Below are 24,457 nucleotides of genomic sequence, written 5' to 3'. Positions count from 1 at the left end.
TAAAAATTGCAAAGCACTATGCAAATATTATATTCCTTTTCACGATGACATTTTTTTTTTTTTTTTCCCTGAAATTAAAACATGGACATGGGGTCAAGCCCTGGGCTGGGTCTGCCTCTGCCATCTAGCGGAGGACTCTCCCTGGACGTATCCCCTCAGCCCATGAGCTCCCACATTTGTGTGGAGAAAACAGAGGCAGCAACACCAACATTTCATGGTTGCTGTGATCATTACCTGACATCCGCCACCACCACCAGGTGCCACGGAGCTGATTCTGACTTCCAGCCTTTCCATTAGCAGCTGAGCTCATTATCCATTTGTGCCACCAAGGCCTCCCAGTGCAAGGATTGTTGTTAGGTGTTGGTTCCAGCTCATAGTGACCCTAAGTACAACAGAACGAAACACTGCTCAGTTCTCGGCCATCCTCACACTCATTGCTATGTTTGAGCTCATTGTCGCAGCTACTGTGCCAATCCATCTCGGTGAGGGTATTCCTCTTTTTTCTTTTTCACTGACCCTCTGGTTTACCAAGCATGAAGTCCTTCTCCAGTGACTGATCCCTCCCAATAACATGTCCAAAGCACGTGAGATGAAGTAAGAAGCTTTCTGGCTGTACTTCTTCCAATATAGATTTGTTCATTCTTCTGGAAGTTCGTGGTATATTCAATACTCTTTGCCAGCACCATAATTCAAACGCACCAGTTCTTCTTCATTCTTCCTTATTCATTTAACGTGCATATGAGGTGATTAAAAATACCATGGCATGGGTCAGGCGCACCTTAGTCCTCAAAGCGACATCTTTGCTTTTGAACACTTTAAAGAGATCTTTTGCAGCAGATTTGTCCAATGCAATATGTCATTTGATTTCTTGACTGCTGCTGCCATGAGCATTGATTGTGGATCCGAGTAAAATGGAACCCTTGACAACTTCAATCTTTTCTCTGTTTATCATAATACTGTTTATTAGACCAGTTTGAAGATTTTTGTTTTCTTTATGCTGAGGTATAATTCATTCTGAAGGCTATGGTCTTTGATCTTCATCAGTAAGTGCTTCAAGTCCTCTTCGCTTTCAGCAAGCAAGATTGTGTCATCTGCATATCAAAGGTTGTTAATGAGTCTTCCACCAATCTTGGTGCTGCATTCTTCTTCATATAGCTCAGCTTCTCAGATTATTTTCTCAGCACACAGATTGAGTAAGCACACCTACTCCTCACTCATCAACTACCTTGTTATCCAACATTTCGCATTTGCGGCAATAGTAAAAAAAATCTACTACCCAACTATTTTGTGCATTGCCAATGTATATCTGACAGTAACAAATGCCGAGGTGCGAGGCAAGAGTAACACTGGCTATGATGGCTAAGGTTACGTGTCAACTTGGCTGGGCTGTGATTCTCAGTGGTTTGGCAGTTATATAATGACGTAATTCAGAAATTATGTAATGATGTAGCCATTCTCCACTTTGTGATCTGATGTGGTTATCTTCTATTTTTGCAAAATGCCAATTTTCACATAATGACCTGGTCTTTGGAACTTAACCGTGTTGATAAGTGAGGAGTGGGTGCATAGTGAAAGGATACAACCCTGATGTACACCTTTCCTGAGTATATCCCACCTGAATTTAGAGACCATCTTAAGAAAAGATTTGACGTATTGAACACTAACGACCAAAGAGCAGACGAATTATGGGATGACATCAAGGACATTATACATGAAGAAAGCAAAAGGTCATTAAAAAGATAGGAAAGAAAGAAAAGGCCAAAATGGATGTGAGAAGAGGCTCTGAAACTTGCTCTTGAATGTAGCAAAGCTAAATTGAACAAAGAAATGATGAAGTAAAAGAGCTGAACAGAAGATTTCAAAGGGTGGCTAAAGAAGACAAAGTGTTATAATGAAATGTGCAAAGACCTGGGGAAAGAAAAACCAAAAGGGAAGAACACGCTTGACATTTCTCAAGCTGAAAGAACTTAAGAAAACATCCAGGCCTCGAGTTGTAATTTGAAGAATTCTATAGGCAAAATACTGAATGACGCAGGAAGCATCAAAAGAAGATGGAAGGAATACACAGAGTCACTATACAAAAAGAATTAGTTGATATTCAAACATTTCAGGAGGTAGCATATGATCAAGAACCAACAGTACCAAAGGAAGAAGTCCAAGCTGCACTGAAGGCATTGGTGAAAAACAAGGCTCCAGGAATTGACAGAATACTAATTATTTCAACAAACGGATGTAATGCTGAAGGTGCTCACTCGATTATGCCAAGAAATTTGGAAGACAGCTATCTGACCAACCAACTGGAAAGACCCATGTTTGTGCCCATTCCAAAGAAAGGTGACCCAAAAGAATGCAGAACTTATCAAACGACATCATTAATATCATATGAAAGTCAAATTTTGCTGCAGATCATTCAAAAGCGGTTGTGGATGTGGAATAGGGGATATCATTGCCGATGTCAGATGGATCCTGGCTGAAAGCAGAGAATACCAGAAAGATGTTTACCTGCGTTTTATTGACTATGCAAAGGCATTCGACTGTGTGGATGATAACAAATTATGGATAATATTTCAAAGAATGGGAATTCTAGAACACTTAATCGTGCTCATGAGGAATCTGTACCTAGACAAAGACGCAGTCGTTTGAACAGAACGAGGGAACACTTTGTGGTTTAAAGTCAGGATCCAAGGGTAGTGGAGCAGAAAGATGGAAGCACCCAATTCCTAATGAACGTGAAGTCACCACATCATCCCTGGGCTGCCTATCTCTGGAATTCTTTTATATGACGGAGAAATAAACTTCTATTTTGTCTAAGCCACTGTTGATGTAGGATGTGGTTCTATGTTACTGGTCCAAACCCTATTTGATACACTACTGTAATTAAAGCTTTATTATATTGACACAGAAAGACAACAAATAAATCAGGGGAGTGGAAAAGAAAATCCAGAAATACATCTAAGCATTCATGGGGACTTAATATGTAAGATCACAGTTTATTCAGTTGGAAAAGGATATTTTATTTCCCAAAAGTAGCTGACATACTGGCCATTTATCTGCAAGAAAACAAAACTAAATCTTCCTGCCATCATAAATAAAATCAATTCCAGATGCATTAGAGATTTAAAGGTAATATGTAAAGCAATTAAGCTAATAAAAGAAATTAGAAGAATATTTGCATAAGCTTAACGTTGGGGAGACCTTATTAAGCAAAACAGGAAAACCAAACATCATAAAGGCAAAGACAGACATAAAAAATTTAAAACTTTGTCTGGCAGAAGAAACTACAAACAAAATTAAAAAACAGGCAGGGAAAAATATATGTGCAACACATTTGATACACAGTGCTCATTGTCTATGATGATGGTTGGCAAACATTTTCTGGAAAGGGACCAGATAGTAAATATTTGAGGCTTAAGGGCCATATGGTCTGTGTCACAAGAGCAGCAATAGACAACATGCAAACAAATGAGCATGGTTGTGTTCCACTAACACTTTCTGGACACTGAAATTTGAATTTCATATAATTTTCACAAATCAAGAAATCTTCTTCTTTTGACTTTTTTTTCCCAACTATTTAAAAACATAAAAACTATTCTTTGCTTGCACGTCACACAAAAGGAGGCAAGAGACTGAATTTAGCCTTCAGGCCATACTTTACAGACCCCTGGTCTATGACATACAAAGATTTTCTGGTATTGGGTAAGAAAAGGCAAAAGACAAAGGATATGAAATTGCAAGTTGCAGAAGAGGAAATCCAGATGGTCAATAAACATTTGCAACAAGATGTGGAATCAGATTTTCCTGTTGTTTGAGTACAATAGATGACAAATAATCCAAAGAGGGGCATGTGACACACTCTGGAAGACTTTCTAAAGGAGAGTAGAACCAGTCCTGTGACTATCAACCTCCATCGCTCACCTCCAAATAATGACCAACAATCATTCAGAAAAGTAATGAAAAGAGAGAGTAAGGTGCAATGTCAGACCTAGCGTATTTGACACACAGAGCGGATTATTTTTTAAAATTTCCCTCCTTTATACGACAAAATTATTTTCAGTAATTATCATGAAATGAAACTATGCCCAATGTTAAAGACATTGCATGTTTCAACATAGATCCAGCCATTATTTCAATAACCTCTTCTTTCGCCTTTTATTTTTCTTTGTTGTTCTCCAATGGGTCAATGTCTTTTCACATTGGGATGGTGCCCCCTCTTCACACTAATGTAGATACTACTGTGAAAGGATTTTGCAGAAGTAATTACGGTCCCAAATCTGCTGACCTTAAGAAAACAAGATTTTCTGGGGCGGGGGGGTGGAGGGGGGTGGGAATCCATTGCCGTCAAGTCAATTTTGACTCATAGCAACCCTGTAAGACAGGGTAGAGCTGCCCCATAGGGTTTCCAAAGCTGTAAATCTTTACAGAGGCAGACTGCCACATCTTTCTTCGGATACTTCCTGTCTTCTGGTTAGCAGTTGGCTGTTTTAACACTGCACCACCACGGCCCCTTTCACATGACCTAATCACGTAAGTCCTTTAAAAGCAAAGAGTTTCTCTGGCTGGTGGCAGAAGAGGAAGTCAGAGATTTCAAAGCATAAGGGGGATTCGAGTCCTCGTTGCTGGCTGGAAGATGGAGGGGGGCCATATGGCAAAGAATGTGGGTGGCCTCTGGAAGCTGAGGGTGGCCACTGGCTGACAACCAGTAAGAAAACAGGTCTATAAAATATTAAAAAAAAAAAAATAGCCACATGGAAATGAATTCATCCAACAGCTTGAATGAGTTTGAAGAAGATTTATTCCCTAAACCTCTAGAAAAGAATGCAGCCTGGTCAACAACTTGATTTTAGCCTTGGGAGACCATGAGCAGAAAACCCAGCTAGTACATGGGTGTTGTTTTAAGCCAATAAGATTATGATAATTCGTTAACGTGTCAACAGGAAACTAATACACCCCTATTGCCTGCGCCCAAGGTGGACTATGCCCACCATCAACCCTTGGAGCCCACCAGAAAGAGGCCTTAGGGGAGAGCAAGGTGGCTTTTTCTCCCTACCCCTCCCTTGACTGTGAAAGCAGACCACACCTTGCTCCACTGTGACTGAGACCCCGAAGGGGTGCTTCAGCTCAGCCTGGGCCCCTGATCCTTGTCTTATGCCCTGAGGTGCTCCCAGAAAGTCTTTAGCCTCCTTGGTGCCCAGTCTGAGAATTGCAGCTCTGGTGAGACCCCAATACTTTCCTTAATCAGTTCCCTAATATTGAATGTTCAAGAAGTTTCCAATTTTTTGATGTTGTAAATAAGGCTATGATGAACATCTTTGTGCAAAAAGCTTTGTCTGGATTTTGGATGGAAATGTTGATCCAAGAGGGGATGAACATTTCTATGGCTCTTGACATATACTACCAAACAGTATTCTACAAAGACTATCAGTCTACCATCCCAGCAGCAGAGTAGGATACCAAAAACCAATTGCTGTCCAGTCAATTCTGATTCATGGTGACCCCGTATGCATCAGAGTAAAATTGTGCGCCATAGGATTTTTCAGTGGCTGAGTTTCTGGCAGTAGATGGCCATTCTTTCGAGGAGCCTCTGGGTAGAATCAAACTGCCAATCTTTCAGTTAGCAAACCTGCATTAATCCTTCGCGTCACCCAGGGACTCCACCTAAGCTTATCTGAGCTGAGCAAATGGAGAAATTAGGAGAAGTTTTTTTGGAAGGAGTCCTCATCTTGCCCCTAACCTCCTCCTTAGCGACCCATGGGTCTAAATGGATGTTTACCAGAGCCACAGCTCCAGCTCCACCCAAGTTTTCAATCACCCGACCCTCCACCTGAACATTCCGCAGGCATCTCAAAACTAACGTGCTCAAAACAGAATCATTTGTCACTTTCCCCCTCTATATCCACCAAAATGCCCCGGAGTCAGAAAACAGGATTCCAGTGCCGGGACTACGTTGATCACATGGCAACCAGGTCCTATGTCACCCTTTTAAGTTGATCCAAAGGCAAGACAAGAGCAGGGATGATGGGGTGGGGGGACAGAGCGCGTACTGCACTCTCATGCGTCAGCCAACGCATGTTTAAGTCATTCGAGGCATGTTCCGGACAGCGCCTGCACACCAAAATATAGGACAAAAGGGTGACGCGCCTGGGTCACCAAGCTTCGCCGAGTAGGCGATGCCCGGAAAACAAGCACTCTCAGCTGCCACAGAAACGCCACTGCCCTTGCCGGTGCGGTCAGGGCGTAGCCCGAGCCCGGCTGTCCAGCCCGGTAGGAAACAACTGCGCAGCCGCAGTAGGGCGGGCCCCGAGCCCGGCTGTCCAGCCTGGTAGGAAACAACTGCGCAGCCGCAGTAGGGCGGGCCGCCAGGCGCGGGCGTACGGCTGAGCCTGCTGTTGTTTGTGCGCACGCAGCCACGAGGGCGCGTGCGCGCGCGGAGGCCGGAAATGAGGGGCGGGGAGCAGAGAAGAAGGGGTGGAGTTGAACCCAGGTCTCGCGCCTGCGCGCTCTTCGCGAACCGTTTGGCGCGTTTTTCCCGGCACCTCGGTTCTTCCTCTGCTTCTGGGAGGCTCAGGGGTAGCTTTTAGGAAGTGGGACGTTCTCCCCTGGAAGGCGACTTCTGGAGATTTCTTCTCCCTCCCTTCGGGACGTCTTGGGTTATCCTCCATTTTCTTTTAAGTGTTGCCCTGTGACTGACGACACGAGCCTTCTTGGTCACCTCCAGTCTCGGTGCCCCGGAGGGTGAAAGGGGGCCTCCCGGGCCACCATGGCAGTGACCGCCCAGCAACTGGCGGAGGAGTTGGAGATCTTCGGCCTAGACTGCGAGCAGGCCGTGATCGAGAAATGTGAGTCCGTCAGACCGTCCCCGACCCCGGCCGTGGTCCGCGCTCTCCCTCCGAGTCGCCTAGAACAGACAGGGGGGCGCTTCCGAGTTTCGGAGTTCTGGGTGGTTGTGAGATAAAGAATTAAGCAGAGGTTTAAGATTTGGGGTGTGGGGGCTTTGAAATGCTGACGGGTACTGCTTGGATCTCAAATCAAAAATCGGAATGTGAAGCGTGAGTTAGATCGTCGCGCTTCAGAAAGGTGGAATTGGGGTGCGTTAGGAGCAGGCATCTGCTCCAAGGTGGCATCTCTGAGAAGTCCTGACAAGGAAGCGAGAAATGCGGGGTGTAGAATGTAGCTTCTTATTCCTGACCTCACTTTCCAGCCTATACCTTAAACCTCCGCTGATTTCCTCGCTTCTGTCATCTGCACGTTGGTGGTTTGTGCAAATATGAATCCCCTAAGCTGGTCTCCTGAAAGTGATCTTCAGCTGTGGAAAGAGCTTTTAGGAGCTAGCTTGTCAGCTCCTCTGTTTCGGCGAGAGTTCGGTCCCTGAACTGGGTCCCTGGCCCCAGGTGCTGCCCTCCGCGCCGGTGCACTTGCCAGCATACTCGGCAGTCTGGAGGGCAGTGTAAAGACCTGTTTAAGGACGACAGAGAAGTCTCAGGAGATTGAGAATCGGGATGAATGTGCCTTTGCCTTACCCAGACATGGACACTTTCTTTGAGCTTCTTTTGTGTGTGTGTGTGTGTGTATATATATATATAAGGCCTGAGTACAAATGTTAATTTAGAAGGAGAAATTGCTTTCACAGAATCCAAAATACTGTTCAAATTCTTACGCTGAGTGTATTCTCTTCCTAAAAGGAGACCTAAATAAGAAACCCAATCAGAGCAATTTATCTGCTGAGCATGAAATCAAAGCAAGAGAAGTTATGGGAACCAGACTTTGTAATGGCTTCAGCCCAAGATGCTTGTTGCTTCCATCTCACATGGCACTACCTTGGCAGTGTGACGCAGTGGTTAAGAGCTTGGCCGCTAACTAAAATGTCAGCAGTTCAAATACACCAGCCACTCCTTGGAAACCCTATGGGGCAGTTCTACTCCATCCTACAGGGTCCCTATGAGTCAGAATGGACTTAATGGCAATGGGTTTAACTTGGTGGCGCAGTGGTTAAGCAGTTGGCTGCTAGCCAAAATGTTGACTGTTGAAATCCACCAGCTACTCCTTGGAAACCCTGTGGGGCAGTTCTGCTGTGTCCAGTAGGGTCTCTAGGAGTCAGAATCAGCCTTGCAGCAAAGGGTTTTTTAACCTTGAGTGAAGGAGCCCTGGCGGTACAGTGGTTAAGCACTTGGCTGCTAACTGAAAGGTTGGTTTGAACCCACCAGCTGCTCTGTGGGAGAAAGATGTGGCAGTCTGTTTCCTTAAAGAAACCCTATCGAGCATTTCTACCCTGTCCTGTAGGGTCACTATGAGCTGAAATCAACTCAATGGCAGTGGGTTAATGCGTAACTTCAAGTGAGACTTTAATGTTAACCTAACCAAAACAAGGATGGCAAGACTACATCTCACAGGAGGGATGAGTCCTTGGAAAAGGACATCATGCTTGGTAAAGTAGAGGGTGAGGGAAAAAGAGGAAGACCCTCCGTGAGGTGGACTGACACAGTGGCTGCAACAACGAGCTCAAGCATAACAGTGACGTGAGGATGTCAAAGGACTGGACAGTGTTTCATTCTGTTGTACGCAGGGTTACTGTGAGTCAGAACCGACTCAACAGCACCTAACAACAACCAAAACAAAACCAAACCACTGCTGCCAAGTTGATTTCGACTCCTAGTGACCCTATAGGACAGAATAGAACTTCCCTATAGGAGCAGCTGGTGAATTACCTATTTTCCTGGTCTGTACACTGAGTCTTCTAGATGATTGTTTTCCGTCTTCTCAGCCTTAAACATCCCCCTCCCCCATTGTCTTCGTGTCCTAGTGCTGCCATAACAGAAATACCACAAGTGAGTGGTTTTAAAGAACAGAAATGTGTTTTCTCACAGTTCTAGAGGCTAAAAATCCAAATCAGGATCTCAGCCATGATTCCTTCTGTGAGTCTTCTCTTAGCTTCTGGTGTCTGCTAGCAACCCGTGGTGTTCTTTGGCATCCGTCTTTCTCCTTTGTGTGTCTCTGTGTCTGTTCTGGTCTTTGTAATGACTCAGAAGTGATTCGGTTTAGGATCTACCCTACAGGGATAACCTCATTAACATAAAAGAAAAATCTATTTCCCAAGAGGATCATATCTACAGGCACGAGGGCCGGGAGTTCAACACATATTTTGGGGGGACAAAATTCAATCTCTCACACCCACCCTTGCTCTCAGCTGATGAACTTCCTGTTTCACTGGAAAAATAGAAGCAGTTAGAAAACTTCCATAAACTACCACCATTCCTTCTCACCTACCTGCTTCTATTGCAATGAATAAGCTCCGTATTCCTAGTAAAAGCCAAACCCTCCACTTGAGTCCTCTAGCCTACTCCTTCCTGCCTACTTAAGAACATCACTCCAGTAATCCTGCCCTCTTACCTATTTTGTCTACTTTTCTCTCTCTGAGATTTTTTTTCCTGTTAGCATAGAACCATGGTTCTTCCTCCTGCCTTTGAAACAGTGTTCACCCCACTTCCTACTCCAGGTGCTCCCCCGTGCTCTCCCTCCAGTCACAGAACCACCTCACAGAAGCTGTCTGTACTCACTGCCTTAACCCCATTTCAGTAAGCATTTTCACCTCCTCCTCCTGAATTTTCAGCAGCATTTGACAGTGTTCATCATTTCCTCTTCTTGAAGACACTTTTTCCTTAGCTTCTCTGACACTACCAGCTGCCGTGGAGTCGATTCCGACTCATGGAAATCCCCTGTGCTGTGTCAGAGTAGAACTGTGTTCCACAGGGTTTTCAGTGGCTGATTTCTTAGAAGTAGATAGCTAGGCCTTATCTTCCAAGTGCCTCTGGGTGGACGTAAGTCTCCAACCTTTTGGTTAGCAGCCGAGCACGTTAACCATTTGGACTACCCAGGGACTCCACTCTTAGTTTTTCTCCTACCTTGCTGGTTGCCAGTTCTCAGACTTTGCAGATTCATTCTCATCTGAATGCTGGAGCACCCCATGGCTCAGTCCTTGGACTACTTGTTGTTTCTAGATACGGTCACTCCCAGGTGATCTCCGCTGGTCTCAAGGCTTTACGTCACGTGTATTTGCTGCTGATTCCCAAATTTATATCTCAGCCCAGACCTGTCACCTGAATTGCAGGCTGGTCCATCCAGTTGCCTACTTGGTGTCTCCAGTAGGAGATCTAAGTGGACTCTTAAGCTCTACATGTCTAAAACCAAGTTCTGGTCTCTCCTCCCACTCCTCAAAGCAGTGTTTCCTGCTGTCTTCCCAGCTCCATTGATGGCAGCTCTACCCTTCCAGTTGCTCAGACTGAAAACGCTAGAGTCACCTTTGACTCCTTTCCTTCTCTCATACCTCACATCCAGCCAGTCAGCAAATCCCACTGGCTTTACCTTCAGGTATATCCTGCTCAGAGTTCAACCCTTTCACCATCTCCATTGCCGCCACCCTGATCCAAGCCCCCATCATCCCTCACCTGGATTTCGCCATGATTCTCCTAACTGGTCTTCCTGATTCTGCCCTCTCCCCCTTCAGTCTATGCTGAACACAGCAGCTAGAGCTAACCTGTTAAATGGAGTCAGATCCCAACCCTTTTCTACCCAAAGCCCTCTAATGATTTCCCACCTTACTCAGAGTACTAACCAAGTGTCTTAGTTACCTAGTGCTGCTATAACAGAAATACCACAAGTGGGTGGCTTTAACAAACAGAATTTATTTTCTCACAGTCGAGGAGGCTAGAAGTCCCAAATGAGGGCTCCAGCCCTAGGAGAAGGCTTTCTTTTGCTGTCAGCTCTGGGGGAAGGTCCTTGTCTCTTCAGCTTCTATTCCTTGGCTCTTTGTTGATCTTCATGTGGCCTGGCATCTATCTTCTCTTCATCTCTGCTTGCTTGCTTGCTTTTCTATCTCAAAAAAGATTGACTTAAAACATATCCTGTATTAATACTCTCATTAACGTAACACAACCCATTCCCAAGTGCGATAATAACAGAAATATATGTTAGGATTTACAACACATATTTTGGGGGACACAGTTCAACCCATAACACAAGGTCATTACAATGGCCAACCAGGCCCTGCACAGTCTGCCCCCTGTTTACCCTTTCGGCCTCATCTTCGGTCCCACAGTGGCCTTGCTGATCCTGCTTCCACCTCAGGATCTTTGTACTTGCTGCTCCCTCAGCCTGAAAGCTCTCCCCCTAAACACTGCTTGGCTCACTCTTTCACTTCCTTCAAGTTGACTCAATTGTCTCCTTCTCAGTGAGGCCTTTCCTAATCGGCGTATTTAAAATTGCCAACCCCTCTCCCCACTTTGTTTTTCTACATAGCACATTTATTTAACCATCGAACATACTACCTCATTTATTTATTTGTTTTCATGTTTTCTGTCCTCCTTCTCCCCACCAATAAGAAGCTTCCTGAGAGCAAGGATTCTTCTGTCTTGTTCACTGCTGTATTCTCAGTGCCTGGAACAGTACCTGGCGTTAGCAGGTGCTGAATAAATATCGATGGAATAAATAGAGGATTATTTTTTCACATTTCAAGGTAAAAGCAGCAAGAAATGAACTTAGTTCTTGTCCACTTTTCCTTCCTCCAGTGGTAGAACTGTGTATTCTGCATGAACAGAATGAGGAGGAAATGGCAGGTGAGCTCGTCGCCTTCGTCAGCACACACGGAGTTAACCTTACCTCAGAGACCTTAAACTCTTTTCAGCATGAGGTAAGAACAAAATGTAAGCAAACCGAGAATGCAATTCTCCATTTCTGTCCTACTGGGGAGGCACCATGACATATTGAGAAGAGTGTGGGCTTTGAAATCAGCCAGACCTGGATTCCAGTCCCAATGTGAGCTTGGGCAAGCTGTTTAATATCTCTGAGCCTCAGTTTCCTCTTCTGTCACATGGCCCTAACAATCCTTCTTTTTTATGGTTGTGATAAGGATTTAATGAGAATAAATGACATACTGTGCCCAGCAGTGGTAGCTGTTCAATAAATAATTGGTGTTATTAGAATTGTGTATCGTAAAGAAACAGGGTAAGTCTTCATTTTTAGTCAGTGGGACATCTTCTTAAGGAATTAATTCTTACTTTAAGGAATTTTATGTCTTTTGATTTTTTTTTAAAAAAAACCATCTACTGAAAACCCCATGGAGCACAGTTCTACCCTGACATACAGGGGGGCCATGAGTTGTAATCGACTCGTTGGCAGTTGGTTTTTTAATTATTACCTCAAGGATGTACAAAATGCCTCCTCTGTTACTTTACTGGAAACCTTGGTGGCATAATGGTTAAGAGCTACAGCTGTTGACCAAAAGGTCGGCAGTTTGAATCCACCAGGCGCTCCATAGAAACCCTATGGGGCAGTTCTAGTCTGTCCTTTAGGGTTCCTATGAGTCAAAATTGACTCAACGGCAATGAGTATTACTTTACTATGAAATAATATATTCACTATCTTTTATTCCTCAGTTTCTGAGCAAAAGGCTGTCCAAAGCCCGGCACAATGCATCCAACGACAGTGGGCACGCAGGAGCTAGAGACATTGTGTCCATTCAGGAGCTGTATCCTTTCCTGCTGAGGGTCTCTGCATGGAGTGACATATTTTATTTTATTTTATAATTTCTCTACAGTTGCATGTGTAATTTAAAAACAAATAGTAAAAATGGCCTAATAATCACATTTCTTATTGAATCAGCCCTTGCCTTAGATTTTGGGTGGAAGTTTATTTTTATCCATTTATTTTATTTTTGTTGTTGTCGTTGAGAATATACACAGCCGAACATATACCAATTCAACAGTTTCTACATGTACAATTCAGTGACATCGATTATGTTCTTCGAGTTGTGCGTCCATTCTCACCATCATTTTCCAAGTTGTTTCTTCTCCATTATCATAAACTCCCTGCCCCCTAAAGCTCCTATCTAATCTTTCAAGTTGCTCTTGTCAATTTGATCCCGTATAACCAAACCCATTGCCATCAGGTTGATTCTAACTCATAGCAACCCTACAGGACAGATTGAAACTGCCGCATAGGGTTTCCAAGGAGCAGCTGGTGGATTTGAACTGCTAACCTTCTGGTTAGCAGCCAAGCTCTTAACCAATGTGCCACCAGGGCTTCTTGATCCCATATGGATAGATCGTGAAAGAACACAATGCTCAAGGCAGACAGCTTTAAGTGAAAGTTTACAAATCAAGTCAGTCTCTCATACAAAAATTTATATACACCTTGCTATATACCCCTAGTTGCTCTCCCCCTCATGAGACAGCATATTCCTTCTCTCCACCCTCCATTTCCATGTCCATTTAGCCAGCTTCTGTCCCTCTCTAAGGCAGACATTCTTTACTAGTTAAGTAAACTGTTGTTTGGTTTTAAGCAGACTTCGGGGGATATTTTTGGTTTAAGGCTTAAAGATTATCACAGGGCAATAATTTTGGGGATTTACCAGCCTCAGTGGCTCCAGAAAGTCTGGATTCCATGAGAATTTGAAATTCTGTTCTACATTTACCCTCTTTTGATGAGGATTTTTCTATAGTACCTGATCAGAACATTTAGTAATGATAGCTAAGCACCATCGTTCTTCTGGCCTCATGGCAAAGGGGGCAGTTGTTCATGGAGGCAGTTGGCCACACATTCCATATCCTTCTCCTGATCCTGACTTTCCTTCTTCTGTTGCTCCGTGTGAATAGAGACCAATTGTACTTTGGATGGCCACTTGCAAGCATTTAAGACCCCTGACACGACACAACGAGCTAGAAGTACTAAACACAGTATTAGGCCAATTAAGTAGGACGTCCCTTGAAACTATAACCCTAAATCTTGGGTGGAAGTTTATTATAGTTTTCCTTAACCAATGTTTTTAGAATTGAAGTGGAAGAAGAAGAGGAGACCCTCTTAAACTCTTACACCACACCCTCTAAGGTGAGTACACAGTGTTTGGAAATTGCATTTTACAAGTAACATTTTTTTTCCTTTTTTCTAAAAGCATTATCACATTTGAAAATCTAAGGGAGAACATTAACTACTCATACAGTTCCTACCTACTCTATTTCCACTTACGCGTCTTCCTTTCCGATCACCTGCACAGATGTTTTTACCTAGTGGCTGTCTTTGTGAATGAATAGTTATCTTGCTTTTTTCAGTTGGTATATCATAAACGGGAACCCTGGTGGTGTAGTGGTTAAGTGCTACGGCTGCTAACCTAAAGGTCAGCAGTTCAAATCCTAGGGCAGTTCTACTCTGTCTTATAGGGTCGCTATGAGTCAGGATCGACTTGATGGCAACGGGTTTTTTTATATCATAAACGTTTCCATAAACACAGTTTCTCCATACCTGCCCTTTTAGTGGTTGCATAGTTTTGTATCAAGGGTACTATAGTGGAATAATCCAGTTCTGTGGTGTTGGATCTTAGTGTGAGTGGTAGAGTCAGAAAAACTAAACCTGTTGTCGTTCAGTCTATTCTAACTCAGAGTAACCCTGTAGGACAGAGTAGAACTGCCCCATAGGGCTTCCAAGGCTGTAAATCTTTGCAGGAGCAGAAGGCCACATCTTTCTCCCACAGAGCGGCTGGTGGGTTTGAACTTCCGATGTTTTGGTTAGCAGCCAAGCAGTTAATCACTGTGCCACCGGGGCTCCATAGAGAGGTAGAGTAGAGTCCTGGAAAAGCATTGTCTTCAGAGTCTGAGTCAGAAGGCCTGCATGACCTTGGGTGAGTGATTTTATCTCTGAGCTACAGTTTTCTCACCTATAAAATTACAATTCGTTCATTCATTTATTGAGCAGCTGTATATTGTAGAGTCCCTGGGTGATGCAGATGGTTTAAGCACTTGGCTACTAGCCAAAAGATTAGTGGTTCAAATCTACCCAGAGGCACCTTGGAAGAAAGGCCTGGTGATCTGCTTCCAAAAGAAAACTCCATGGAGTACAGCTCTACTCTGAAACACAGGGCTGCCGTGAGTTAAAACTGACTCAGTGGCAACCGGTTTAGTTTTTTGTTTGTTTTGTTTTGTTTTTTAGTATTTGCCAGGCAGTGCACTGAAAAACAAACCCGTTGCCATCGAGTTGATTCCAACTCATGGCAACCCAATGTGTTATAGAGTAGAGCTGCTCCACTGGGTTTTCTTGGCTGTAATCTTTACAGAAGCAGATTGCCGAGCCTTTCTTTCATGATGCTTTTGGGTGGGTTCAGACAGCCAACCTTTAGGTTAATGGTTGAGTGCAAACCATTTGCACCGCCCAGGGATCTCTGGTACAGTTCTAGGCACTGGGTAAACAGTGGTGGATGAGATCAGCATGGAGGGGCACTGCCCTCAGGAAGCTCACAGCCAGGGGATAATACGTCCACTCTTAGAGGGCTTGCAGATAAAACGAATATGTAAAATCCCAGAACCAAAGCAAAGTATACAGTAATAGTAGTTACTCTTTATATATACTAAAAATTAGTGGAGATTCATAATCATGGAGTAAGCCTTAGTTTTCCGAAGTAGTTTTCATTACAAGAAAGAAGGTAAGTAGTTGAGGAATGCCTGTGGGGAGTGAGAAAGCACAAAAGTGTCCCATGAAGTTGCTGAGACAAAACCAAGTGCATATAATTAAAGGCAACAATGAGATTTTCCTTAGAGTTTGTTGAAATCAGAGAAGCCTCAACTCCTGATTTTCTCCCTCAAGATGGTCCTCTCGCAGAGTCCATTTCTCAGTTAAGGGTGCTTCTCTTCTTCCATTTGCCCAGACCAAGAACCTTGGAGACCGCCTTGAATCTTCTTTTTTTCTCACACCCTATATCACACCTACCTGCCAGTTTCATCAGCCCTCCTTCCAGGATGTGGCTGCCTCTCACCTCCTGCCACCACCAGGTCCACAGCACCATTGCCTCTCTCTGAGCGACTGTGTTAGCCTTGCTGGTCCTCTTGCTTCTTTCTGCCTTGTCCACCTCCAGCCAGTTCCCCCCCACAGCTGCCAGAGTAGTGGTTTCGAGTGAATATCAGGTCATGTTTTCCTTGCTCACAGGACTCTGCTGGCTTCTCACCTCTGCTAGTAACATTTGAAGACTGAACCAGAGTGGTTAAGGTTCTGAATGAGCTGGCCCTCTGCTCCCTCTCTGTCCTCTTTTCTCCCCATTCTCCCTGTCCCTTCATTCCTCCTCTTCGGCTACACTGGTCTCCTTGCTGTTCGTCAAACATGTCAAAAGTGTTCCACCTCAGGACCTTTGTACTTGCTGTTCCCTTTGCCTGGAACACTCTTCCTCCAGATACCCGCATAGCTTATTCCCTCACTTCCTTCCTTCTCTCTTCGGTCCTCTTGTCAGAAAGAATATTCTGCCTAAAATAGCAAACTCTCTTCTTCCGCTTCTTCATCTTCTTTATTTTTCTTCACAGGACGTAGTACTACCAGACACGTTATAATTTTATTTCTCTGTTTTGTAGTCTGTCTCCACTCCATTGGAATAGAGGCCCTTTGAGGACGGAACTCGGTTTTATCCGTTGCCATTTTGCCAGCGCCTGGCACATAAGAGACATTCATTCACAGTCGGAAGAAAAACAGAATCAGGGAGGTTAATGGCTCTCTAGGTAGGATCTTCTGAGATTGCAGTACCTGATGGGGCCGTTACAGTTTTGACAGAGTCACAGACCCAGAGTTTATCCGATTTGTCTGTCTTGGAGTACTGGTCCAAGCTGATCATACGCCTGGAAACTAACTCATGCTAACCCAGCTCTTGGTAGACTAGTGCATAAGCCAGGTGCAAATGTATTGAACTTACTGTTGAAGTATGTACCTTTCCCGTGACTGGAATACCATATTTTGGACACCCCATTCCTGCTATGAAAGTACCTAGGCTATATTACAAATCAACGTTTCTGGCCATGGAACCGGAGCTAAGTGAGTTGGATTGAAATGTTGAGCAAACAATTTGGAATATGTGCCTGAAGCTCGGAGGAGACACAGTATGTATCGAGGCTGGAGATGTGTGCAATGCTTGGAACAGTACTCATCACGTGGAAATGCTTGGTCATTGTTAGACCATGTATCACGGGCAGCATGGTAAAAGTCCTGGTGCCAAGCGTTGTCCTTTCCCATACAAACAGAGCCAGGTGCAGTGCCTGCCCTTGTCAGGTCCTGGGGGCAGATAAACGTCTGCTGCGGTGGTGACTCCATCAGTGGTCTTAGCTTATCGTCATTAAATATTTGACTTGGGCGATTGACAGCCATACTGCAACCGTAAGTCTTCTGGTTAGAGTTGGCTTTTCTCGTGTCTTGTCTACCCAGAGAGATTTTGTTAGTCGCAGGATTTGAAGTTTCTATGCCTCAGCGTGTATGTTTCTGAGAAAATAATAAACTGGCATGCTTGGTTATAAATCGGTTTTCTATGTGGTATGAGAATGTGCTTACCGCAGGATATGAGTACGGTGCCCTCAGTGACTGTATTTCTTGTTAAAAATGAGTAAACTGGCATTTAGTGATAATAATGAATCCTAGGAGCTTGATTAGAGTGAGCACATCCCTGAGAACTGTAGCCGGAGTTGGTGTGTTGACACAACCAGGATTCACCGTAAGGCTGAGGACTAGACGCACTGGGCTGGTTTGTTGACCAAAGTGCCGTCGTGTTGCCATGTCCTGGGAGACGGACTGCCCTTCTGTGGAAATATCCCTGTACCACTACACTGGCCCTCAAGGATTATAGCCCACTGTGTATTGGAAGAGTTGTCTGAGGAAATAGTTTGAGAACGCATATCAGAGCCATAAAATCTTTACTGTCCTTTTCATCCTGTAATTCCTCCTCGTGAGACTCTCCTAAGGAAACGATCCAAAATGCAGGAAAGGCTGTATCCAGATGTGTGTCTCAGCAGCCTTTATAATCGCCCAAAGTTACAAGCAGCCCAGACATCCAGCAATAAAGTAGATACAAAAGTTATTACACGTCAACTGAGTCAGATGACCCCACTACTAAAGAAGACGAAGATTGCAGCAATGTAGGAGAATGCTCATAATTAATATGGAGTGAAAAAATCAACACGTAAAATATTTAAGATTATAACTGTTACAATTTGTATATTTAATAGGAAAAATATTAGAAAAGTAATCAAAAATGGCTATTGTATGAGGGCAGTACAAGCCTAGTTTCCATTCTGGCTACGGAATGATGCTTCTGAGCCCCCTTTCACTTTCTGTCCTTCAGTCGCCACAGTAGACGGCTTGGTGGCACAGCTTAATTCAGCAGCCAGGAGGAGCCCGAGGGCAGGAGAAGCCGCTGCAGAGGAGCTGGCTGTGGTCCAGGCAAGGACTTTGTCTTTTCCCTGTCACAGCCTATTCTCCTATGGAGTGGAAAAAAAAAAAAAAACCAAACCCCTTGTCATCGATCGATTCCGACTCATAGCGACCCCACAGGACAGAGTAGAACTGCCCCGAAGAGTTTCCAAGAGATGCCTGGTAGATTCGAACTGCTGATCTTTTGGTTAGCAGCTGTAGCACTTAACCACTACGCCACCAGGGTTTCCCTGTGGAGTGGAGACAGACTAAAAACAGAGAAGTAAAAATAAAACATGTCTGGTGGTAATAAGTCCTGTAAAGACAAGGGAAGAAAAGATACATGAGGGGAAGAGGAAGGGTTTGCTATTTTAGGCGGGGTCTGACGAGGGATCATAGAAGAGAATGAAGTAAGTAAGGGAATAAGCTGTGTAGATATCTGGAGGAAGAGTGTTCTAGGCAGAGGGAAGAGCAAGTACAAAGCCCCTGAGGTAGAACACTTTTGACACGTTTGAAGAATAGCAAGGAGACCAGTGTAGCGGAAGCGGAGGAAGGAAGGGACAGGGAGAGTGGGGAGAGAAGAGGACAGAGGGAGCAGGGGAACAACAGCCTCTGGACTATGGGTTTCATTCTGGGCGTATCTTCAGATTCCTGTTGATGACCAAAACAAAAACCAGAAGTGACCGTCCATGAGGTATTTGCTAAGGACTCTCCAGACATGCACCCAACCATGTTGTCTGCCTGGAGTCATTCCCTTCTTTAATTCAGAAAAAATGTGGTAGATTTTGTCAAAATACGTAGCAACATGGTCCTATCCCTTCTCAGAAAGCATATAGGCAGGTCAGAACACTAGGTGTCACAAAGCTCAGATCTGTGCTAAGGGAAAGAGGTGGGAGAAAGTGAACGCCTGAAAGACTTGATGGGGCAGGCTACCCGCCAATGCTGTCCTTTCTGAGAAACGTTTGCATCTTTCATAAATGCCTTCAGAATGGGGACAGCGTTCTGATGGACACTGGGAAGATTTCTGTGTGGGATTGTACTCGGAAGACAGGGCCTGCAGAAGAGAACCAACCCAGCCCCATCTCATGCCCTTCATTTAGGCCTCATTCTCCCTTTCCTTCCTAAGAAACTGTACGTAATTAGCAACTTGGGTCTAAAGTGACTGGGGTTTTTGTTTTTTTCTGTTTTGTTCCTAGGGTTCTCAGAAGCGACCTATCACCACCCCAGAAACCCCCCTGACAAAAAGGAATGTGTCCACCCGTAGCCCCCATCAGCTTCTCTCGCCATCGAGCTTCTCTCCAAGGTATAGTTCATAATCTACTCAGTTACCACACAGCAGCCTCCCTTCTCATTCCCTGGTTACCTGACCGAGGCTGACGCCACAGAGTCCCTGATTAACGTGGGTGGGTGAGCACACTGCAGGGCACTCACTGGCTTCGAGGCCAAGTGCTGTCCCCTCCTGCTTTCTCTTTCTCTGTGGAAAATTACTGCTTCATACAGTAATTAAGGAAACTCACTTTTCTAGGGCTCATTTCCTAGGTCGGGAACTGATAGCTTCCCTTGAAAACAACCTGTCTGTTCAGAAGTCTAGGAGTCTTACGAGTCTCACCAGTAGAGACAAATAGGTTTTCACTTGCTTCTGTTAGTTTGTGTGTCGCCGGGTTTCTTTTCTTTCCTTTTTTAAATCGAGAGCATTTATTTTTTAAAGAGAAAGGCACCTGTCTTTGTTCATAATGTTGCGTAACGTGTGGATTGTTCTTCGCCCAGGTTACAGCTAGTTTCTGAGCGTTTACCTGTCGCTGTGAATCCACACTATCTTAATGGGTGTTTTATCCCTGCTGCCCCATTGTACATAAATCCACCAAGATCTTATGTGATTTTTTGAAATCCGTAAATGACATGCTGACTAGAAGGGTTTCTCAGTGCCGCCTCATCAGGGTGAGGCTCAGGGATGGGAACGTTAACCATTCAGGAGACACTAGGTGCCAGGAGCCTACCTCTACCTTGGGTCGCTTCTCCTGGGCTAACCAGAGCTTAAGGCTTCCTAACTCTGCCCCTTAGAAAGGAGACACAAGCTCCACAATTACTCAGGGTGAGTTGTCATTGAATTTTGAAGGACACTTTGACCTTCATGTGTTCTGCTGCTTGGGGGAGTTCTCCACCCTTCTGGGGGAGTGAGCTTTCTAGATTTACAAGAACATCTTTGAAACTCAGTATAGAGGGACCCTTCTCATAGGTGTGCCAGCACCATTACAGAATCGCATTCTCGAAACCTGCAATCCTTTGAAGCTTGTAAATCTTTTTACACCTGACCTCCGTGAGCGTCCTGTTGCATTTAAGGGTCTGCCACAGTGGATGTGCCACAGAGTTTTGCACGGAGGAGCCCAGAGCAGTCGTGATATGCTGGCTCGTCATTTTCTAATGCACGCTAATAAAGCTGACATCAGAAACTGGTTTTGTAATTTATGAAAGTAACTTCTGAATTACTCAGGAAGAGGCCAACACTGGAGATAGGGATCATTAATTGAGCTCATTTTCTGTAGCCTCTCTGCAAAGAAGGAACGATGGCACCAAGTATAGTGGTGCCCCCACGGAGAAGTGGTTCGTGGAGAGTTTCAGGGCAGTTAATGAAGCCTGTTATAAATAGACCTGTCTGTGAGTTATGTCCACGACAAAGGAGTCAAGACCTCACTGCTGGGGTTGTGTTGTCATCAGAGCAGATCGGCAACATTCTGTAATTGGCCAGTCAGTGAGGAGAAATGAGAAGCGTCGCTTGTCAGTGGAGCTTTGGAGAAAGGGAATATTTGCTCCCCAGCTGGCTGTTAACTCACTGCGTCTTCTCCTCCATGGACACTGGGGAAATTTAATTAATTTCATTTAACTCCATCTTACTGTTTCTCTGGTATTGTGAGGGTTCGTATATGTTCAGCGACTTTTGGCTCAGATGATGTTCTAACGAATGTTAAAAATTCGTAAGAGGAAAGGAAAGAAAGTGGTACTTGAAACCTGCTTTTTAATCAGTTCAGAGAGCCTGGGTTTTAGTTTACTGCCACGGGAACAACCTTTGTAAATACGTTCCTGTCTCTAAACTTCTCTAAACACGTTTAGTATTCCTTGGCCTGGTGTTCCTCAGCCTCTCATTCCTGAAATTCCTTAAAGAAACAGAGATGTCAGACCCCATTAAGCTGATTCGATTTACAAAACGTGAAACCAACTTGACTTTTCTCTAATCCTCATTTCCAAAAGGTAACCTCACTTTTTCCTCTCCCCCTTTAGATAGGAACACAGTAATATTCTTCTGATTTTGCTTCCAACCAGTGCTACTCCCTCGCAGAAATACAACTCGAGAAATAACCGAGGAGAAGTAGTCACCTTCTTTGGCTCGGCACAGGGAGTGTCCTGGTCTGGGAAAGGAGGGGCTGGTAACATCAGCTTGAAGGTCTTGGGGTGCCCAGAGCTGCTAACCAAGAGCTACAAATCTATGTTTCAGAAGCTCTCTGACATTCGAGAAGGTGATTGGTTTTCCTCCCTTTGACAATCCTCATGGATATAAAACTACTTGGGGAGGGGTGGTTCGGAGAAAGTAAAAAGCTTCACCTGTGCTGGTGGAACAAGGTTGCCTTTAAGCATATCAGTGTGTAGATGTCCCCATTAGTATAGGAACGTGAAGTGATACCATTAGTAATTCTCCCAAGCCACAACACTTTGCAATATATTGCTAAAGGAAAAACACATAACCATTTCCCAGTAACAAAAACGCAAACTGTGGAAAAGGACCCAACTGAGAGATAAAGACATTTATGGCTTCCTCCTTGTGAAGACTGGAGGCTCTTCCCCAGGCTGGGCTTTCCTTCCCCTAAAACCCTAAACCTCAGGGATGACCCGAGTAAAGGGAAGGCTGGGGGTGTGGGGGTGGGGGTGCAATTGTGCCACGTGATCTCCTGGGGCCAAATGGGAGACCACATTCAGCGACCTGATAGCAGAAAGCTGGCTAGGGCTTTAGGAAGTCTGAGCTGATTGACCAGACGTCCTAAATACCCTTCCTGCTCCTGTAAAATGACTGACTTTACGCCTTTACAGTGGGCTGTGTTTTCTCTCCTTGGCACATTAAGTTTCATAAATGCACTTTCTTAACCTCTGGGATTTCAGTTCTGACCTGTAAGGTCGAAGAACTTGGCAGTGAACTCAAGGAACACTACAAGATTGAGGCTTTCACTCCCGTTCAAGTACCGGCACAAGTAAGAGTTGTTCTGATAGTTCTCGCTAACTGATAGGTACTTTTCAATCATTGATGGTGAAAAGGTGTCATTCTTGCTTCCTTTTTCACCTCTTAGGTACATTCTAGCTAGAACCTCTATCTCAATCGAATTTGGCAAAATGAGTCCTTTGAAGAGAGACCTATAAGTGCCTTCTGGTTTTATGACGAGAGATGGTTGTTCTCTGCATTTGGAATAGGGTCTTGCACGTGAACAAAAATTGAAGGCCTTGTTCCCCTTAGTGATAGAAGTTGTGGTGAGGCAGGTGGCCCCCTGAGGGTGTCCCACAAATAGAAACATTTAAATATATCAGAACAACAGTAAGGGTAGGATTTCTAGAATCTTGTTATATTGAAAGTGACTCGGGTCCCTCCCCTAGTTTAACCTCTTGTTATATAGACCAAATGCTTCCAGTCTTATCTTTATGTCATAGTTGAATCAGCAGACATAACAGTACTTCCTCTCTGGGACATTTTTTAATCTAAGGAAAGATAAGTTCTAGAAGATTCTTTAAGGTACCTCTAATCATATGTTTCATTCAGAGAATAATGACCAGTTGGGGAAGATATGTGAAACCATGTCATATAAGGAAGTTTTGGAGGGTTAATAAAGGGAAGGCAAGAATGTATGGTCGTGTAGAAGATTAGACTTCCTCAGTTTAGCCCCAAGAGTGGGAACAGGATAGCGGAAGCCCTAGGGAGAGAGATTTGAGCTCAATTTAACAAAGAACTTCCTGCTAAGAGGCAGTTTAGTGTACGGGTAAGGATATGGCTCTGGAGCCAAACTTTTGGGCTTTAAACCCAGGCTCCACCCACTGTTTGACCTTGACTAAATTATCTAACCTCTCTGTTGCTCGTTTTTACTCCTCTGTAAAATGGGCACAATAATAGTATCCACCTCAGGGTTGTTGTAAGGATGAAATGAGTTAATACATGTAAGCCTTTATAGCAGTGTGTGTTGTTGTGTAAGCTCAATAAAGGTTAGCTATTATGAACAGTTCTAGCTGCAGTAGGTGGCCTTGGGGGTCAGAGGCATGTTCCTCTTGACTAGAGATGCCCAAGCATCAGGCGGGTGGGGACCTCAATGTCCTTCAAGAGTTCTTCCAATAAAGAAAACCAAGGACACAGGAAAATACTAGCCCAAGGGGCTAAAGGACCAAATGAACCGGAGACTCCACCGGCCTGAGACCAGAACTAGATGGTGCCTGGCTACCACTAATGGCCACACTGACAGGGAGCACAACAGAGTCCCGGATAGAGCAGGAGAAAAATGTAGAACAGAATTCAAATTCATGTGAAAAATCAGACTTAATGGTCTGACAGACTGGAGGAACCCCCAAAGCTATGGCCCCCGGATGCTCTGTTAACCCAGAACTGAAACCATTCCCAAAGCCCACTCTTCAGACAAAGATTAGACAGGACTATAAAACAAAAAATAATGCATGTGAGGAATGTGCTTCTTAGTTCATTAAGATATCCTAGACCAGGGAAAAGTGGGCTACAGACCTCAAAGTCTAGTAAAAAGACCAGACTTAATGGTCTGACTGAGACTGGAGAGACCCCAGAGGTCATGGCCCCCAGACTCTGTTAGCCCAAAACGAAAACCATTCTCGAAGCCAACTCTTCAGACAAAGATTAGACTGGACTATAAGACATAAAATGATACTGGTGAGGACTGTGCTTAGCTCAAGTAGACACATGAGACTAAGTGGGCGGCTTCTGTCTGGAGGTGAGATGAGAAGGCAGAGTGGGACAGGAGCTGATTGAATGGACACAGTAAATACAGGGTGGAGAGGAGGAGTGAGCTGTCACATGGTAGGGAGAGCAACTGGGGTCACATAACAATGTGTGTATAAGTTTTTGCATGAGAAACTGACTTGAATTGTAAACTTTCACTTAAAGCACATTAAAAAAAAGAAGCTATCTGAGACCACATAGGCAGCTCCTGACCAAAAGCAGGATGTAAAGGCAGGAAGGGACAGAAACTGGTCAAGTAGACACTTGGAA

The 24,457-nt window shown here is 44.4% G+C and overlaps 1 protein-coding gene across 4 annotated transcripts in view; it reads left to right on the top strand.

Annotated features, from left to right (window-relative positions):
- The first annotated feature begins 6,465 nt into the window (after positions 1 to 6,465).
- Positions 6,466 to 24,457, top strand: part of POLA2 (DNA polymerase alpha 2, accessory subunit) — a 31,393-nt gene continuing 13,401 nt past the window's right edge. For 2 of the 4 annotated variants that reach the window (XM_064287810.1, XM_064287809.1), the window contains exons 1-7: positions 6,467 to 6,836; positions 11,559 to 11,680; positions 12,426 to 12,517; positions 13,818 to 13,875; positions 19,392 to 19,498; positions 21,514 to 21,707; positions 22,345 to 22,433. In XM_064287810.1, coding sequence (XP_064143880.1) covers positions 6,758 to 6,836; positions 11,559 to 11,680; positions 12,426 to 12,517; positions 13,818 to 13,875; positions 19,392 to 19,498; positions 21,514 to 21,707; positions 22,345 to 22,433 — 741 coding nt within the window. In that variant the 5' untranslated portion in view covers positions 6,467 to 6,757. Of the gene's footprint in view, positions 6,837 to 11,558; positions 11,681 to 12,425; positions 12,518 to 13,817; positions 13,876 to 18,127; positions 18,226 to 19,391; positions 19,499 to 21,513; positions 21,708 to 22,344; positions 22,434 to 24,457 lie in introns of those variants that run through there. The other 2 variants (XM_064287811.1, XM_064287812.1) reach the window with 2 other exon arrangements.

Source organism: Loxodonta africana, chromosome 7 (genome assembly GCF_030014295.1).
Source record: "Loxodonta africana isolate mLoxAfr1 chromosome 7, mLoxAfr1.hap2, whole genome shotgun sequence".
NCBI classification, from domain to species: domain Eukaryota; kingdom Metazoa; phylum Chordata; class Mammalia; order Proboscidea; family Elephantidae; genus Loxodonta; species Loxodonta africana.
The sequence above is the reverse complement of the archived record's forward strand: the minus strand, read 5'-3'. Positions and strand labels throughout refer to the sequence as shown.